The 18777-nt window shown below is 38.6% G+C and overlaps 1 protein-coding gene across 2 annotated transcripts in view; it reads left to right on the plus strand.

Moving 5' to 3' along the window:
* The window catches only part of acvr2aa (activin A receptor type 2Aa), a 145106-nt gene that overhangs the window by 110897 nt on the left and 15432 nt on the right, over window positions 1–18777 (plus strand). Inside the window, exons 5-10 of one of the 2 annotated variants that reach the window (XM_073026022.1) lie at window positions 5797–5820; window positions 7004–7147; window positions 7289–7432; window positions 9915–10060; window positions 10723–10837; window positions 15511–15649. In XM_073026022.1, coding sequence (XP_072882123.1) covers window positions 5797–5820; window positions 7004–7147; window positions 7289–7432; window positions 9915–10060; window positions 10723–10837; window positions 15511–15649 — 712 coding nt within the window. The remainder of the gene's footprint in view (window positions 1–5796; window positions 5821–7003; window positions 7148–7288; window positions 7433–9914; window positions 10061–10722; window positions 10838–15510; window positions 15650–18777) is intronic. The other variant, XM_073026030.1, reaches the window with a different exon arrangement.

An 18777-nucleotide genomic window follows, 5' to 3' on the forward strand; every position in this document is an offset into this window, starting at 1 on the left:
CTTTCCAGCTCCATTTGCAATCTCAGCCCCACATCTTGGCTACTATTTAGAGGCCTAAATATGATCCCCAAAATGTTTTTATTAACCTTTACAGTTTCATAATTCCACCCACAAAGATTCAACATTTCTCTGACCTTATGTCATCTCTTTCTAAGAATGTAGTTCCATCACTTGCCAACAGAGGCACACCATTGTCTATGCCTTCCTGCCTGTCGTTTCGATACAAAGTATATCCTTTGGCTTTAAGCTCACAACTTTGACCTTCTTTCAGCCACGACTCAGTGATGCTCAGAACGCCAAACCAACCAATCTCTAATTGCACCACAAGTTCATCCACCTTATTCTGAATACTATGTATTTAAATACAGTAGTTCAGTCCTGCATTCTTTGCCCTTTTGAAGTTTGCCTCTGTAATACAATTTCACTCTGTTCTGTCTGTGTTTGTACCCAATCATTGGCTTGTCCTTCCTTACATTCACATTACACCCATCATCTACTTGTAAACTTGCTGGCTCATCCTCAGCTCTTTCATACTGTTTCCCATCCCCTCTCCCCCCACCACCCCCGGTCATTTTTTAAAAACCACTCCCAACAACTATCAAACCTGCCCAAAGGATATTGGTCCCCCTTGGATTCAAGTGCAACCTGCCCCTTTTGTACTGGTCACACTTGCCCCAGAAGTGGTCCCAGTGATCCAAAAATCTGAATGCCTGCCCCCTACTCCAATTTTTCAGCCAGGCATTTATCAGCCACCTCATTCTATTGCTATCCTCATTGTCGCATGACACAGGCAACAGTCCCAAGATTACTACCCTTGAGGTCCTGCTTCTCAGCTTCCTTCCTAACTCCGTTTTCTGTTTTCAAGACCTCCTTCCTTTTTCTACCTGTGTCTTTGGTACCACTATGTACCACATCTTCTGGATGCTCATCCTCCCTTTGCTTAGAACTACATTTGCAAAAACAAGCTTATCATTCAATGCCTCAATTTGCTTCAAAACAAAATCCTATATTATTTAATATATTACTGTAAAATTTTCTTCTGGCTAACTTTGTGCAACATTCATCTAAAGTTGTTATAGCTTAGATTTTCCTCTTGGTTATTTTTTATACGATCGATTTGTGTTGAAGTGTTCATTTTTCAAGTTAATTGTCATAGACTTGAAATTCAGCTTAAGCTGCTAAGTTGGACAGGATGAGCCATTTACCTTTAATATTAGACAGTGATCAACTACTGCCATTCCAAATAAAGCACTTGTTTGCATACACGTTTAGAGGTTATTTTTTGGTATTATTCTATGAGCAGAAGATAGCTAGTGTGATTGATGGATTCTTAAATAAATCTGGTATTTCTTCGACATAGAGAAAAGGGCAAGGTTAGTACCATTAAGCTTGGAAGGGGCATGGGTGATGCAAGGAAGGCACAACTTTGCTCGAGTTTGGAGCCAGTCAGGATTACAAGGCTAACTGGGAAACATCATTGATGCATCACAGCATGGTAGGACTTCTCTTAAAAGTGAAATAGAAAGTAACAGAACTTGAAATCTCACTTATAATTTTGCTTGTATCTTTTAAAATAAGGTGACTTCTTGATTCAGATCCACCCTTGCCTCAGTTTACTGTCATAGAGCAAAGTACAACAGGCCCTTGGGCCATGACCTTCTGCCAAATTTAATGAAGCTAATGACACCTAATCTCCTGCGTGTACATGATTTATATTCCTCCATATACAATATTTACATAGATATAATTACATAAACATTTGTGTTGTCTAGTAATATAGGGAAGATGAACCTAAAACCATGTATGAAAGAAATAATGTCCAATTCACATCATTCACAACCACACCCCCAATTGTGCTATGATACGTTGGACAGTGTGTACATACCATGTAGATACTGCTTGGCATAAGCATGCATCAAAGAAAGATCTAAAAGTTGATAAGACCATAAGGCATAGGAGTAGAATTAAGACGTTCAGCCCATTGAGTCCACTTTAATTATACCCAATGAGTTGGCCTCCACAGATGCCTGTGGCAATGAATTCAACAGATTCACCACTCTCTGGCTAAAGAAATTCTTCTTCATTCTCTTCTAAAGGGATGTCCTTCTATTCTGAGGCTGCCCTGTGGTCCAAGACTCCCCCACTACAGGAAACTTCCTCTTTATGGCCACTCTATCTAGGCCTTTCAGTATTTGATAGGTTTCAATGAGATTCCCATCCCTAGGGCTTCTACACTTACAAATCCTGTGCTTTCTCCACCTGTTGTGTTTTGATAATCCATTAAATAAGTGAGATATTCCCCATTGGATACCGATGACACTTACATATATTAAAAGGATATTCATAGCTGAGTGATGTAAATTGGACCTGAAAAGTTATTCTCGGTGATTCAGCTCAAACGGCAAAGTACACCCACTATCGCAAGTTTTGCATTGGCATTTCTTCAAAGTTTTAGGGTGAAGATAAAATCAGCTGTCTTAAACATCATCTAGTTAAACCCATTTACAGGTTCCCCCCGCTATCTATGAAACCTTTCGCAAGCCGAAATGGTGTAAAGTGAAGAAACAATTACCATTAATTTATATGGGGAAAAACTTTTGAGCGTTCCCAGCCCAAAAAATAACCAACCAAATCATACCAAGTAACGCATAAAACCTAAAATAACACAAACATTTAGTAAAAGCAGGAATGATATGATAAATACACAGCCTATATAAAGTAGAATAAATGTATGTACAATGTAGTTTTACTTACCAGAATCGGGAAGACAGCGAGCACACTGGAAGGTTGAGAGGTGATGGAGGTGGTGATGATGGCTGAGTTGTCAGAGGTTGGGGTGGTGGGAGGTACAGGAGACTGGGGTGTAGGAGAGAGAGGAAGAGTGTCATCTATTAACATCTCATCGTCATCTGAATCCATCGGGGCAGGCAGGTCACTAACGTCTACACCTTCTTCTATGTCTGCCTGCCTTAATGTCAAAGGTCGACGAGGTTCGTCGTCTGCTGTGGCTGATGTGGAAGGCTTGAAATGCAACAGTATGCTTGACTGCTTAGCCTCACACATTTTTCTATCATACAGTTCTTTGTAAGCACTCAAAACATCCTGCAAGACTGTCCTAAACCTACATACCCTTTCAAAATTAAAGTCATACTTTTCTGCAATCATTGCAGCACTGTCAATCGTAGCGAAAATCTCACGCAAGTGCTTCATGTTCAGTTCCTGGGCAACTTCACTTTTGGGCTTAATTATGTCTAGTTTTACACTAAGCGTAACACTCTTACGAGCTCTCTTAGGCTCTTCTGATACCTTAGGACACATCTTGCAAACAGATTCACAAAATAATTTGAGATAAAACACAGATGCTCACAGACACAGTTCAAAGCTATGGCAGCTTGATGCTGAGTGTAGTTCCCGGGGAAGGAGCTTGGCAGCACCACTCTCACTGCTCAGGGTGCGCTGCCTCTATACAGTAACGGCTCGCTGCAAAACAAACGTTATTTTCGCTTTTTGCCTTCTCTCGTAAAAGTGAAAATCCTCTTCGGATTTCTTTTGGTTAGCGAAAACAGGTACTAATGTAGGTCTTTTGTAAAAGTGAAGTGGCGTAAAGCGAACTTTCGAAAAGCGGGGATACCTGTATCGCCTAAATTATTGTGCCTTGAGAAGGACTAGCCTTTGGCTGCATACACCCTGTCCTTCCGCAATTAAGTGTGATGCAAATACTCTGTTCAAGAAATAACTGTAAATAATCCAACTGCCAACAGAGATGTAAGTTGTAATTCTTTCACACTTTACAAATTTTCCAAAAATATTGGACAGAGAAATACTCCTAAGAAAGATGATCCAAAAACATCTATAGCACAAAGTCATTTAAAAAGAATTATATTTAGCATTAACAAGTTGGTGAGAAAAAATCCAGGCAAATATTTATCTCCAGCCCTGAGGTACACAGAACTAGAGCACCAAAGGTTCATTACCCTCTGGCTAAAGTGATCCTCCTTATCCAGTTTCTAAAGGGACGCCCTTCTATTCTGAGGCTGTGTCCTCTGGTCCTTACCTGCCCACTACAGGAAAAGTCCTCTACACATCCACTCTGTCTAGGCCTTTCAGTATTTGATAGGTTTCAATAAGATTCACCATAATTCTTCAAAGTCACAGTGAGTACAGACCCAGAGCCATCAAATGCTCCTTACCGTTTCACTCTTGCGATCACTCTTGTGATCATTCTTGTGAACCTCCTCTGGACCCTCTTCAATGCTAACACATCCTTTCTTAAATAAGAGGCTCAGAATTGCTCACAGTACTCCCAAGTGCGGTCTGACCAATGTCTTATCAAGCCTCAGCATTATATCTTTTCCTCATCATTACATATTTTAATCCTTTTAAAATGAATGCTAGCATTGTATTTGCTTTCCTTACAACCAACTCAATCTGCAAGTTAACCTTTTGGAAATTATGTATGAGGACTTCCAAGTCCCTTTGCACCTCTGATTTTTGAATTTTCTCCCTCCACCATCATCGTGTTAGAGCAGGGGTTCTCGACCTTTTTTTATGCCATAGACCAATCCCATTCAGCATAGGGTCCCCGGTCCCCAGGCTGGGAAGTCCTTCCTAATGTTTGAAACTTTAGGAATGACAACTTCCAAGCCTGGGTCATTCCAACATCCATGGTATTTTGGTTCTGTAGTACAGCTATATGAGCATTTGAATTCCATCTCATTTGGCATCAGTAAAAGTGACAAAGTGGATTGTAATAAAAACAAAATTAGGTCTTTAATCTTCTTATAGTTATCCTAATTTGGCCTGTTCTATATGTTCACACCAGGATAGTTGGCATTCAACTGGTGTTTGAAGAGATCTTTTAATTAGCAATTTAAAATCAAGATTGCTGGAAGATGGCAATAAATTTTGTCCGCACCAGTAATATGCAGGTCGTGAGAACAGTTGATATAAAAATGTTGGTTGCAATCAATTGACAAAATCTTTAAGAAAAATCTGTTGCTAAGTCAGGCTAGTTGAAATTGGTTGCTGAAATACCACCATTGCATTCCAACTAATTGTGTAAAGACACATCAGAAATATGCATTAGTCTCTTAAAGATGAAGGACAAGCACCAGTCAGTTAATAAAGTGTTACAGAGTCTCTCAACATGAAGGTTTTGACCTGGCATTGGAGGGCTTCAGTTTTGTATGCTCTTTAAACTTTGTGAGCACTTGATCATTTTGTTTTTGCTCAAGTCATTTCCACTGAAATGGTATTCACTCACAACTGTGACTATTAATCTGGCAACCACATGTTTGTGCCAGTAATTCAGTTGCACATTTTAATTTTGGAGTCACCAAAAAAAACAGTGAGGTTATCACTTGTGAAACATATTTCATGGAATTTAAACAGAAAAAAAATCAGCATTACAGTCACAATTTAGTGCTGCAATTTCATTTCTGTTTGGGTAAAGTTTAATTTGTTTAACTATTTCAACCTTAAATCTGCTAGTAAACTTCCAGAAATGATTAGGTACTTCTGTTAATTCTGACACTTCAGAGAGTGTTTCTGTCCACTATAGTACATAAGACTGGGGCTGCTTTTAACAATATTACAGCATGAATAGAAGTTAAACATATTTAAAATAGCTCTGCATATTTGCCTGTGCCAGGTACTGAATCTAAATAGGTGTAGATAGTAAACATATCAATATCACGTGGCCATCCAGAACATCCATCATTTGCTTAAACTACTTTTATCTGTTTCAGCTTCATGCTTTCTCCAAATGGTAATTTCTTTTGCTTTTCTTTTCTCAAGCATGCCTTTCATATAGAGATAGAGGTAAGGTAACTTGGAACCATTGAAGATTTTTAAATTTAGAATCTGTGCAGCATTCACTTTTTATATCACACTAATTTTTTTAAAAGGTAGTTCTGCACGAAACCATTCTCTGCATGAAATGCTAATATGGGTTTTTAATAAAGAAAAAAACTTGTATTTAATAAACTTGTTTATAATGCAATATTTCTTTCTGAAACTGTTTACAGCAGCTAAATTATATACACTTTAACCTCTACTACAGCTTTGGAAACATTTTTGATTGTTTAATTATAAATATTAATTTAACAGTTGCAATAATTAGTGCTGTACTAGACAGAGATTAGAGCATGCAATAAAATGCTGTGCATTGCCCATATTTTTTTTAAAAAAAGAAAGTTTCTGCCATGCACAAATTATTTTAGACATATTTTGCTGGGTTTTTTTCCAACTTTTCTGCATTGACCATAACATGTTGAACTGGCAAAGATAGAGAATACAATAATTTGTTATGTTTGATTTTAATTGATTAGAACTTTGAGATTTGCTGTAAAGCTTTCCATTAACTTGAATTATTGGATTGTTCTGCAATAAAGTTTGAATTGTATAATAATTCCTTCTGTTCTGGTTGGCTCACTTTTAATGCGATAGCCAAAGTCCTGAAAATTGCTTAACAGGTTTTGTGTGGATATTTTCCAGTACATTCATTTACTGTAAAATACTATCTCATATCTTTAGCTTCATTCCTCAAAATAAATACAGCATGGAAAATTTCAAGACTTGTTTTAATCATTTCTTAGGACCAATTTAATGTACTGTGATGAACCCTTGATTTCTGAAAATTATAAAATTGCATAATCCTGTTTTAAGTATTTACAGTTTAAAACGTCACTTTTGGAAAATACTGGTTATTCAGTTCTTGAATGTAATCGTCACTAGAGAAAACATGATGTAAGTTAGGTGGACTGTAGTAAATTTTAATTGCTAGCATAATCTTGTTGAAGAACTGAAAATATTTATATTGGATTTCTTTTTAAAAAATCAAATGAGGTATTCATAACTACTTAAATGTTATTTTTTTCACATTCAAATAATATGAAGCAGAAATCTGAAATTTATTAGATGAATTTTCCTGTTTGTTTTCCTCAGCTTTAATGCTTTCCGGTGAAATCTGCTACTCAAACTATATCAAAATCTTACTTTGTAGGACCCGGGGCCAATACCACCCTCTCCATTGCTTGGTCTAAAGCCTTTGCAGTTACTAGAGGTCAAGGCTAGAGGGCGCTTTGGTTGTGTATGGAAGGCTCAACTGCTTAATGAGTATGTGGCAGTTAAAATATTCCCAGCTCAGGTACAGTGCTTTTATTATTCACTTCCTGCATATTAGGGATATGGGCAATCATTTCTCAGCAATATTTACCTTTTGTTTTCTTGGCTCAAGCCCATGTCAACATGTCATTTTATAATGCTATGGTGTTTCTGTTTATTGTAGGACAGGCAGTCCTGGCAAAATGAATATGAAATATACTGTCTACCTGGAATGAACCATGAAAATATTTTGCACTTCATTGGGGCAGAGAAAAGAGGTTCAAATATTGATGTGGAGTTGTGGTTAATAACATCATTTCATGAAAAGGTAAAGTTTTGTGTTTTAGGAAACTTGTCTGTTTCTTCAGAATTTGATTTTTTTTTTGTGCTGAATTGCCTCTAAAATATCCTTGCCCCTTCCAGCACTAGTACTGAATTTATTGTAGACAAAACAGTGATTTTGAAATAGATGAGCATCTTTATTCGGCTTATTCTTGTTTGCTCGAGTAAGCTGGTGATTTGATGCATTAAAAGTGGTGACAGATTATTCTAATCATATTAGCTCTTTTAAAGATTGCTTTCAACAAAGTGAATAAAGATCTACAGCAAAATCAATTTGAAGGTTCAGATTAAAATAGATGAGTTTATTTAAATTAGCAACATTTTTTACTGTTTGATTTAATTATGTTATTATTTCCATGACTAAATGAATCTTGCCACTGAATTGTTATTTTTCTTAATCATGAGTTTCATTTCATTATTCTGATAAGTGAGCTGTAATCAAGCCTAAACTTCAAAAACCTCAAATATGATTTAAGAGAAATTCAGAGTTAATGAGAATGAAGTACATGCAGGATATTGTGCCTTGGGATTTGGTGCTATTTTGTAGTGGTACTTATGAAATTTGATTTTTGTCTGCTTAGCTACCACAAAAATAATTTTAACCTTACCTGCACCATTGCTGTATTTACTCTGGACAATACAAAATAGATCAGGGTGCTTGCCAAGTTGGTCAGAACAAAGTTGGTAACAGATAAAACTTCCCATATACATAGTTTAAAAGCTCGTCAATTTAAAATTAACTGGTGGAAAATGCTAAACAAAAAATAAATTGTCATTGTTACAACTGCAGCTGGTAACTATAGATTTGGCTTCTGGAGCATATTTTAATAGGTATAAGGCATTGTTTAAAATATAGCTCAGGAAAATTTAAGTTTCTTTTCAGATGTTCCTAGTTGTTCCTAGGTCGAAATTGTACAAGTATAGTAAACGCATCAAAAGTTTGCAAAATTTGAAGTGCAAGCTATCTCTGTTACAAAGGCAAGTTTCTGTTCAGTCTGTTAAAGCCCAGGCGGAAAGTTGTTAAAATTGAACGCTTTTTAAAATGAGGGCATAAATGGTCACATTTGGCAAGGTTTAACGTTTACTAAGAAATTAACTTTGCCAATAAAGCTAGTGTAGTTCCTGATATATTCTTTGTTCAGTTCTTTGTATTACTCACATGGGGACCAGTCATTCTTTTTAAAACTACACTTCCATTATTTCTAAACTGGCATTGTTACCACACTTACATATATCTAGGAATATATTTGAAAGCAAAGAGATAATATAAACTGATTTTATTTCATTAATCTATGGAAGATTTTAAGTGTGTGTAAATGAATTTGAATGCCAGATTTAACTTGAAGCTGACTTTTCAGAATGTGTACAGTGGCACATGTGTTGTCTTTTGCATCCAAGTCTGAAGCTCTCCTGAATGTTCAACTTGTGTGATTTATTATTTATTTTGAACTTCCTTCCTCTACCTTATTATCAATAGTGATCTAATATTATGGAAACACTTGTGAGCTTGCATCTTGTGTTTTAAATGTTTAATGGTGTGTCTGCTGGAAGTAAAATGTTTTCTATTGGAAGGAGAATTGTTCTGGAGCTACACTTGAATAGTTGTTTCATGAATGATTGAGATATTGTATCATACATACATAGAAAGTAGTCTATACGGCTTGTTTTTTCATCACTGATGGAGAGTGAGGTGATAAATTTCTTTTTACACAAAATTAGAGATTTATATTTGATTATCAGGCAGAATTGGATAAACTTGGTAGTTAGCTTTTGGCCTGTGAACTTAAGAATGTTTCTGTTGTGTGAAACCTAAATATGGAGGTGCTGAGAACTTTTTAAAGTTGGATGTCACTGGGTCTAGAGGATTTGAGTTATAAGAAGAGGCTAGGTGGGCTGGGACTTCTCTTTCCTGGCTGAGGAGTGACAATGGAAGTATATAAAATTATAAAAGGTACAGTTAAGGTGAATGGCCTCAGTCTGTTTCACAGACTAGGGAATCTAAACCTGGAAGGCATAGGTTTACGGGGGGAGGAGGGAAGAGAATTTAAAAAGGGATCTGAGGGACAAATGTTAAAGGGGTACAGTTAAAACATTTAAAAGACATTTACACAGATACATGGATAATGTTTAATGGGAATATGGACCAAATTAAGAGAAGAGGGGTGAACTCAGGTAGACAAATTGGTCAGCACAAACTAATGGTTTCAGTGCTGTGTGATTCTTTATCTCTGTTAATGTCACACACATTTTACCCATTCTGAGTTACTGACTGAAATGTTAACTTCTGGTTCTCTCTCCGCACATATAGCCAGAGTATTTCCAGAATATGTAGTTTTGTTTCAGTTTTCCCATATCTGTGTTAAGGAAACAAAATAACATTTCCTGCTAGTTCCATAATTCTATTTATAGTTCTTAAATTCATTTTATGTGGATCCTTCCAAATTTAATTTTCCTCATCTTCCTTTCAGGGTTCTCTGACAGACTATCTGAAAGCCAATGTAGTATCCTGGAATGAACTGTGTCATATTGCTGAGAGCATGGCAAGAGGACTAGCTTATCTTCACGAAGATAAACCTGGTTTAAAAGATGGACACAAGCCAGCCATTGCTCACAGGTATGATCCATGGAAGTTTATATAACTTCTGTTAAGGTTCATTAAATAAGCAGTTGAATTTAGACTCTGGTCCAGAATGGAATATTCTGACAATTTAAGATGCATTTAGATAGGCACACAGAGGGGGAAGGGTTTGGCAGATTATGGACTGAACAGGGACGAGCAGGGAGAATGCTGTGATTATCATGAACCATTTCGGCCAAAGGGTCTTGCTGTGTTGAATGATATATGAATTTTGTTCCTGTTGAGCTGCCATTATTCTTTACCTGTTTTTTTTTCTATCTAGCTTCACATTCACCTCTGAGTTACAAGCTGATACTTTCAAATGTTGCAGATTTTGAACACAGATCTAGATTTTCTATTTTATACTCGTCTGTCAGTATTATCATTAACTGACATAGTACAAAAAAGGCCCCTTAGAAATGATTCTAAAAGGTTTAGGACCTGTTAACTTTAGGTGGACATTATGGCATTACCCAAAATTAATTCTGGCTAACATTTATTTTCCAAAAAAAAACACAAACTTCAGCTGGTCATTGATTTTTGCAGTGTATGAAATGGCTGCTTCAGTTATCAGTGCAAGTTACTGATCTTTTTAAATCATGCATTGTAAATGAATCTATGATCTGTATATTGAGGAATGTGTATTTCTGTCTGAACAGGGACTTCAAGAGTAAAAATGTGCTGCTGAAAAACAATCTCACTGCCTGTATAGGAGATTTTGGTTTAGCTTTGAGATTTGAAGCTGGCAAGTCAGCAGGTGATACACATGGTCAGGTATGAGTTGCTAAAGCATGATTTGGTCAAGATTTTCTCTTCAAATATTTTTTTTTAAATATTTGTGTCTATTACTTGTACCTTAGATGTTTTTAAAGGAATTACAAATATGATTAATTTGGTACAAAATACCAGGTACACGTATACCAGCCTGCATCACACCCTAGTATGGAAATACCAATGCCCTTGAATGGAAAATTCCTACAAAAAGTAGATGATATGACCCGGTCCATCACGGGTAAAGCCCTCTCCATACTTCTACATGGAGTGTTGTTGAGGAAAGCAGCATCCATCATCAGGGGTCCCCACAATCCAGGTCATGCTCTCTTCACGCTGCTGCCATCAGGAAGAAGATACAGGAGCCTCAGGACTCTCACCACCAGGTTCAGGAACAGTTACTGTCCTGCAACCATCAGACTCTTGAACTAGAGGGCATAACCTCAGTCAATTTCACTTGCCCTATCACTGAAATGTTCCCACAACCTATGGACTCACTTTTAAGGACTTATTTATTTATTGCTTATTGATTTTTTAAATTTTTATTATTATTATTATTACAGGTCGACCTTCACTAATAGGACTACCTATAATCCGGCACTGATTTCAAGTTTTCCGCGCAACTGTAATTTCAAATTTCCCGGGCCGCTGTACCAATCTGCTGCGCATTGTTTTGGTTGGGCTAGAACTGTTCACGTGTTGGTGCGCTCTTGTAAGCACAGACAGGCGATTCCTGCTTGTTTTCCTGCATTTATTAATATCATTTGCGTGAGGCGTGGCCACCCTGCTCCTGCCCGTCTCACCCGCCAGCGACGGGGGAGCTGGCATGCGCTGTGTCGGTTCGTCTTTTTGCCCACCCGCTGGCAGTCACATACTACCCTCCGATATCGCCCGGCCGGTGCTCCTTTCTCTTCTGCCTACGACCTCAGATCAGACGTGGTGACCCGCTGAATTTAAGCATATTATTAAGCGGAGGAAAAGAGACTAACGAGGATTCCCTCAGTAACTGTGAGTGAAGAGGGAAGAGCCCAGCGCCGAATCCCGAATTCATTATTATCTAACTTGTACTGATTTACATGATATTTTAAAGGTATGATGAGGCCATTAGCTATTGCTTAATGTGATCCTTCTGTAATTCAGCATTTTCACTAATCCGGCACTCCTCAGGTCCCAATGGTGCCGGATTATAGTAGGTCGACCGGTATTTTGTTCTTTTTTCTATTTGCACAGTTTGTTGTCTTTTGCATACTGGTTGTACTCCCAGTTGGTGTGGTCTTCCATTGATTCTGTTATGGTTATTGGATTTATTGAGTATACCCACAAGGTAATGAACCTCAGGGTCCAATTGGTGACATGTATGAACTTTGATAATAAATTTGCTTTGAACTAAAATTTCAGTAATTTGGTTAAAGATGTAACATGTAACAAGGTACAGTACAAAACCTTTGTTTAGCATACAGTTATATAGACCATTCCATTTCATTGTGGTTGTACAAGGGAAAACAATGAACAAGGGCAGAATAAATTGTTATGAGTTACAAATAAAGTGCAGTGCAGGCAGGCAGTTTGGTGCAAGGCCTTTACTAGGTTGATAATGAGGTCAAAAGTCCATCCAGTGGATGTAGTGTACCTTGATTTTCAGAAGGCATTTGATAAGGTCCCACATAGGAGATTGGTAGGTAAAATCAGAGCTCATGGCATTGGGGGGAAGATATTGACATGGATAGAAAACTGGTTGGCAGATAGAAAGCAAAGGGTAGCGGTGAATGGGTGTTTCTCAGAATGGCAGGTGTTGACTAGTGGGGTTCCACAGGGCTTGGTATTGGGACCACAGCTGTTTACAATTTACGTCAACGATTTAGATGAAGGCATTGAGAATAACATCAGCAAGTTTGCTGATTATACTAAGCTGGGTGGCAGTGTGACATGTGATGAGGATGTTAGGAGAATTCAGGGTGACTTGGATAGGCTGGGTGAGTGGGCAGAGACTTGGCAGATGACATTTAATGTGAATAAGTGTGAGGTTATCCACTTTGGGAGTAAGAACAGGAAGGCAAATTATTACCTGAACGGTGTAGAGTTAGGTAAGGGAGTAATACAAAGAGATCTAGGAGTCCTTGTTCATCAGTCACTGAAGGTGAATGAGCAAGTGCAGCAGGCAGTGAAGAAGGCTAATGGAATGTTGGCCTTTATTACAAAGGGAATTGAGTACAAGAGCAAGGAAATCCTTTTGCATTTGTACAGGGCCCTGGTGAGACCACACCTGGAGTATTGTGTACAGTTTTGGTCTCCAGGGTTAAGGAAGGACATCCTGGCTGTAGAGGAAGTGCAGCGTAGATTCACGAGGTTAATTCCTGGGATGTCCGGACTGTCTTACGCAGAGAGGTTAGAGAGACTGGGCTTGTACACGCTGGAATTAAGGAGATTGAGAGGGGATTTGATTGCAACATATAAGATTATTAAAGGATTGGACAAGATAGAGGCAGGAAATATGTTCCAGATGCTGGGAGAGTCCAGTACCAGAGGGCATGGTTTGAGAATAAGGGGTAGGTCATTTAGGACAGAGTTAAGGAAAAACTTCTTCTCCCTGAGAGTTGTGGGAGTCTGGAATGCACTGTCTTGGAAGGCAGTGGAGGCCAATTCTCTGGATGCTTTCAAGAAGGAGCTAGATAGGTATCTTATGGATAGGGGAATCAAGGGATATGGGGACAAGGCAGGAACCGGGTATTGATAGTAGATGATCAGCCATGATCTCAGAATGGCGGTGCAGGCTCGAAGGGCCGAATGGTCTACTTCTGCACCTATTGTCTATTGTCTTATCGTATAAGGGGCTGTTCTTACAAGAACAGAATAGAAGCTGTCCTAGAGCCTGGTGGTATGTACCTAATGGGAGAGAGGTTAATTTGATCCGTAATCAGAATCATCTTTAATATCACTGGCTTATGCTGTGAAATTTGTTTTCTAGTAGCAGTATAGTGCAATACATAATTTAAAAAAAACTATAAATTACATTAAAAAATACAATATTGTGCAAAAGTCTTGGGCACATATTATATAGCTGGGGTGCCTGAGACTTTTGCACAGTGCTGTATTTGTTAATATGAAACTGAGAGCGAGTTTGTGAATCTGGCGGGAGCAAAAGATGTTGGGAACGGTGAGGATGGAGTGCATTGGGAGGGGTGAGGGACAGATGGCAGAGAAGGAGTGCCGGGACAGGGATGGCGCAGGTGTAGGCACACCCAGCTCTAAGACACCAGGCAAGGTCATTTGATTCCAAACAATTGGTTTATTAATCATTACAGAATGTCTCTTTAGCTTCCTGCTCCCCTCCCCTCTCCCTTCCCCTTTTCCCAACCATAATTCCCTTCTCTCTGTCTTCTTTCCCACTCTCAGTCCACAATAGAGACCCATATCAGAATCAGATTTATCATCACTCACATATGTCACGATTTTTTTTGTGACAGCAGTACAGTGCAATGCATAAAATTACTACAGTACTGTACAAAAGTTTTGGGCACCCTATATGTGCCTAATACTTAGACAGCTCTCTGTGTCTGTGTCTATATTTACAGAATAGGTAATGTAAGAAGAGAACAAAAAAATGGTGACGTAGTGTACATGGTTTCATTGTCCATTCAGAAATGAAAGTGGAAAAAGCTGTTTCTATAACATTGAGTGTGTGTCTTCAGGCTCTATATCTCCTCTCTGATGTAGTAATAAGAACAGAGCATGTCCTGGGTGATGGGGGTCCTTAATGATGGGTACCACCTTTTTGAGGCATCACCTTTTGGAGATGGCCTCAATGTAGGGGAGTCCAATGGCCATGATGGAGCTGGCTGAGTTTACAATTTTTGCAGCTTTTTCTGATCCTGTGCACTGGTCCCTCCATACCAGACAGCGTGGGTGGGGCAGTCGGTTATATTGGCTGCTTTACTGGTGCAGTGAGAAATGTTGAGAGTCCATGGAGGGGAGTATGGTTTTGTGATGTGTTGAGCTGTGTCCACAGCTATCAGAATCAGCTTTATTATTACTGACTTGTGTAACATGAGATGTATTGCTCTGTAGAGCAGTACAGTGCAGAAAAAAATTATTGTGCATTACAAACTTGGTGCAAAAAGAAAGGAATGGAGGGTGGTGTTCATGGACCATTCAGAAATCTGATGGCAGAAGGGGAGAAGCTGTTCCTAAACTGCTGAGTGTGGGTCTTCCAGCTCCTGTACTGTCTCTCCAATGGTAGTAATAAGAGGGCATGTCCCAAATGGGGAGGATCCTTACTAATGATGCTGCTTTCTTCAGGCATCACCTCTGAAAGAGGTTTTCAGTGGTGGTGAGGGTTGTGCCCTTTGATGGAGCTGGGAGGTGGAAACTCAATCTGCAGAGATTGAGTGCAGATCTATCTATATTTTATCTCCCATTGAATTATGAACCTACCATAGAACATCAGGTCTATTATTTGCATTTGGACAAATGGTCATATCATAGCTCTTTATTGGAATAATAATGTGGCTGGATTAGCTGTTACATTTACTACAATATTATGACTACATTTAAAAGCAAATGGAGAGTTTTGTGAATGCTGAAAGGTCTTGAGAAGCTATGTAAAAGGCATTACTCTTTCTTCAACAAAAATTGTATATTTAAGATTTTTAAATACATGTACTTCTGCTTCTTTCAAGGTTGGCACCAGAAGGTACATGGCTCCAGAGGTCTTGGAAGGTGCCATTAACTTTCAACGTGATGCATTCCTCAGGATAGATATGTACTCAGTGGGTCTTGTGCTCTGGGAATTGGCATCAAGGTGCACAGCTACTGATGGTAAGTGTGGCTTTAATCATAAAAATTGTGAAAAGGTACCTGGTTGCCTCTCAATAGAGTTAAAATTTACAAGTGGCAATTTACAATAAGCTTTTTATTCAAGATTCAAAAACTTTATTGTCATTCTAACTGTACATCAGCTCTGCAGGGCAGAATGAGACAGCGTTTCCCAGGAGCAGTGCAATCATAAAATAACAAACGCAACATTAAATAATAAACATAACAATAAATAGTAAAACACAACAGCCACATGTCAGTTAAAAACAAGTTATAAGTGGCCAGTGCAAGTTAAGTGTCCAAAACAGAGTCAGGTAGAGCAGCTATTTAGCAGTCTGACTGCCTGTGGGAGGAAGCTGTTTAGTAGCCTTGTGGTTTTAGTTTTGATGCTCCTGTAACGTTTACTTGATGGCAGAAGAACAAACAGTTCATGGAGACGGTGTGAGGGGTCTTTAATGATGTACCATGTCTTCTGGAGGCATCGACTCTGAAAGAGGTCTTGGATAGAAGGTAGGGAGACCCCAATAACCTTCTCTGCTCCCCTAACTACCCTCTGCAAGGCTTTTTTGTCAGCAGCGCTGCAGCTGGAGTACCAGGTTGTGATGCAAAAGGTCAGCACACTCTCAACCACGCCTCTGTAGAATGTATTTAAGATGTTAGTGGGGAGTGATGCTTGTTTAAGCTTCCTCAGAAAGTGCAATCTCTGCTGGGCTGTCCGAGATCTGCACCCCAAAGAACTTGATGTTTTTCACTCTCTCCACTGTGGAGCAGCTGATGCTGAGGGGTGTGTGCTCAGGCTGAGACCGTCTGAAATCGACGACCATCTCCTTGGTTTTGGTGACATTAAGCATCAAGTTGTTGTCACTTCACCAGCTCTCTAGGTGTTTGACCTCCTCCCTGTACATTGTGTCATCATTTTTGCTGATGAGCCCCACCACTGTGGTATCATCAGCAAATTTAATGATCAGGTTTTCCTTGAATCTGGCTGCACAGGCATGTGTTAGCAGTGTAAACAGCAGTGGGCTAAGTACACAGCCTTGTGGGGATCCAGTGCTCAGTGTGATGGAGTCAGAGATGTTCCTGCTGTAACTTTGGAAATCTTCTAATGCTGGTTTGGTGGTTGTCTAAAAACTATTATTTTGAACTTAATGCATGGAACTGAGTTGTTCTCATCTGATCTTTGCTGAAGCTTGCACTCATCCCATCGACAGCTCTGTCTCCCACCACATCTAGTTTTACAATTTATTTCCGAGTTTGGCCAGCTGCCTTTCAAATTCTTCCATTCTATTAAGCACAATTGCTTCCTGCGTCAGAAATGCCTTTCTCTCAAAAATAAAAGATAAGCTCCGACTGCATGGAAATGGCTTCAGCATTAACCATAAAGCATCCATCTATACTAATAATATTTTAACCTTTTTGCATCTTCATCCGCGTACTTTGGGCAATCACACTGATTCCCTTGATACTCAATTGGAAACTCACTCATGTGTCAAAAAGGTTGAGGGTTCAAATCTCACTGTAGAGCCTTGAACACCAGGGTTGAGTTTGAGGCCAGTTCTCCATTATGATAATTGTTTTACTGGTTGAGTCATGTTTCTTTCACTTAGATGAAGTAGGGCAATTATTCCTGGCTAATATTTAATATTCAATCGTTTTTAAAAAATGACTGTCATTACTTGGTGAATATCAAAAGTCAGTGGAAGGTTGTCATACAGAAATTCATAGTCATATATCCTATATGTTTCCAGCAATGATTGCATGTTAACAGAGAATGCACTTAAGAATGTAGTTTTATTAGCTACAGTGCACATTGGGATAATTAAGGGTTGTGAAATAAGCAAGAGTAATGGAAATTTTTCTTTCTTGGCTCAAGCCCATGTCAACAGAATGTTCCAGCACAGAAAGCGACTAGGACAGCACTGCAATTAACTTGGCGTATTCATCAAAATATTGAAAAATAGATAGTCAGATTCACAGTTTATTTTTTATGCAGCAAGTTCTTTCACTTTCTACACAGAATTATACAGTTTAAAGAGCCATCCAACAAGCAGATAGTTTCCCTACCCCCAGCTCAACCACCATCTAATTGTAGAAAATAAGAATTATTGCTGAACACAGCCTTCTGTATTAGGTAATGAAAGTTGTTCAGGTTAGTGATTGCTATCCCAAGTCACATTCGTTCTTTTGGTTATCACCATGTTTAAACTTGAAACATTTTTGTTAATTGTATAAGTGTGACCTGTGTTGACCTATGAAATATACCAAGTACTACCATTTGACAATAATAATACAACATGCTTGAGGTCAATTCTATGTTAAAGAAATCGCATCTCTCGTGCATTTACCTTTGTAAGCAGTTTCTCACCAGTTACCTTCGGAATGCAAGCTGGAGAAGCTCATGACTGAGGTCATTTTATGACTTCGGAAAGGCATAGATAGAGTAAACATGGAGTAGATGTTTCCCTATAGTGGGGGAGTCAAGGACCAGAGGGCACAGCCTCAGAATAGAAAGATGTCTCTTTAGAACAGAGATAAAGGGAAATTTCTTTAGCCAGAAGGTGGTGAATCTTTGCAGTTCATTGTCACAGGTAGTTGTGGAGCCCAAGACATTGGGTATATTTATAAGTGGGGGTTGATAAGTTCTTGATTAGTAAGGACGCCAAAGGTAGAAAGCAGGAGAATGAGGTTGAGAGGGATAATAATAATCCACAATAGAATGATGGATCAGATTCGATGGGCCAAATAGCCTAACTCTGCTCTTGTGTTTTAGGCCTTGTGGTCTTATTCCAGCAAGAAAGAAAAATTTCTTCAGAGTACTTGAGTTTTTTTTGGTATACAGACTGTCATCAATCACCACTTCATTACTTTATAGATTTTAGCTGTGCATTTTCCAGAGTATAAATATGGATTTAACAATTAATGTGTCCTGAAAGGAGAGCATTATACTGTTTACTTTTTAACTTGTTTTGTAAATGCACCTTATTATTTATTAGTTTATTTGTAGTGATGTTATTTTGTGTTGTGTGGGTGAGTTATATTTAGATGAGAAGGTTTTTTAAATGGGATCTGAGGGGAATATTTTTACACAATGTTTGATGCCTGGCACTTGGTGTTGGAGGATTATGGTGGAG

This window comes from Hemitrygon akajei, chromosome 2 (genome assembly GCF_048418815.1).
Source record: "Hemitrygon akajei chromosome 2, sHemAka1.3, whole genome shotgun sequence".
In the NCBI taxonomy this organism is placed as follows: Eukaryota; Metazoa; Chordata; class Chondrichthyes; order Myliobatiformes; family Dasyatidae; genus Hemitrygon; species Hemitrygon akajei.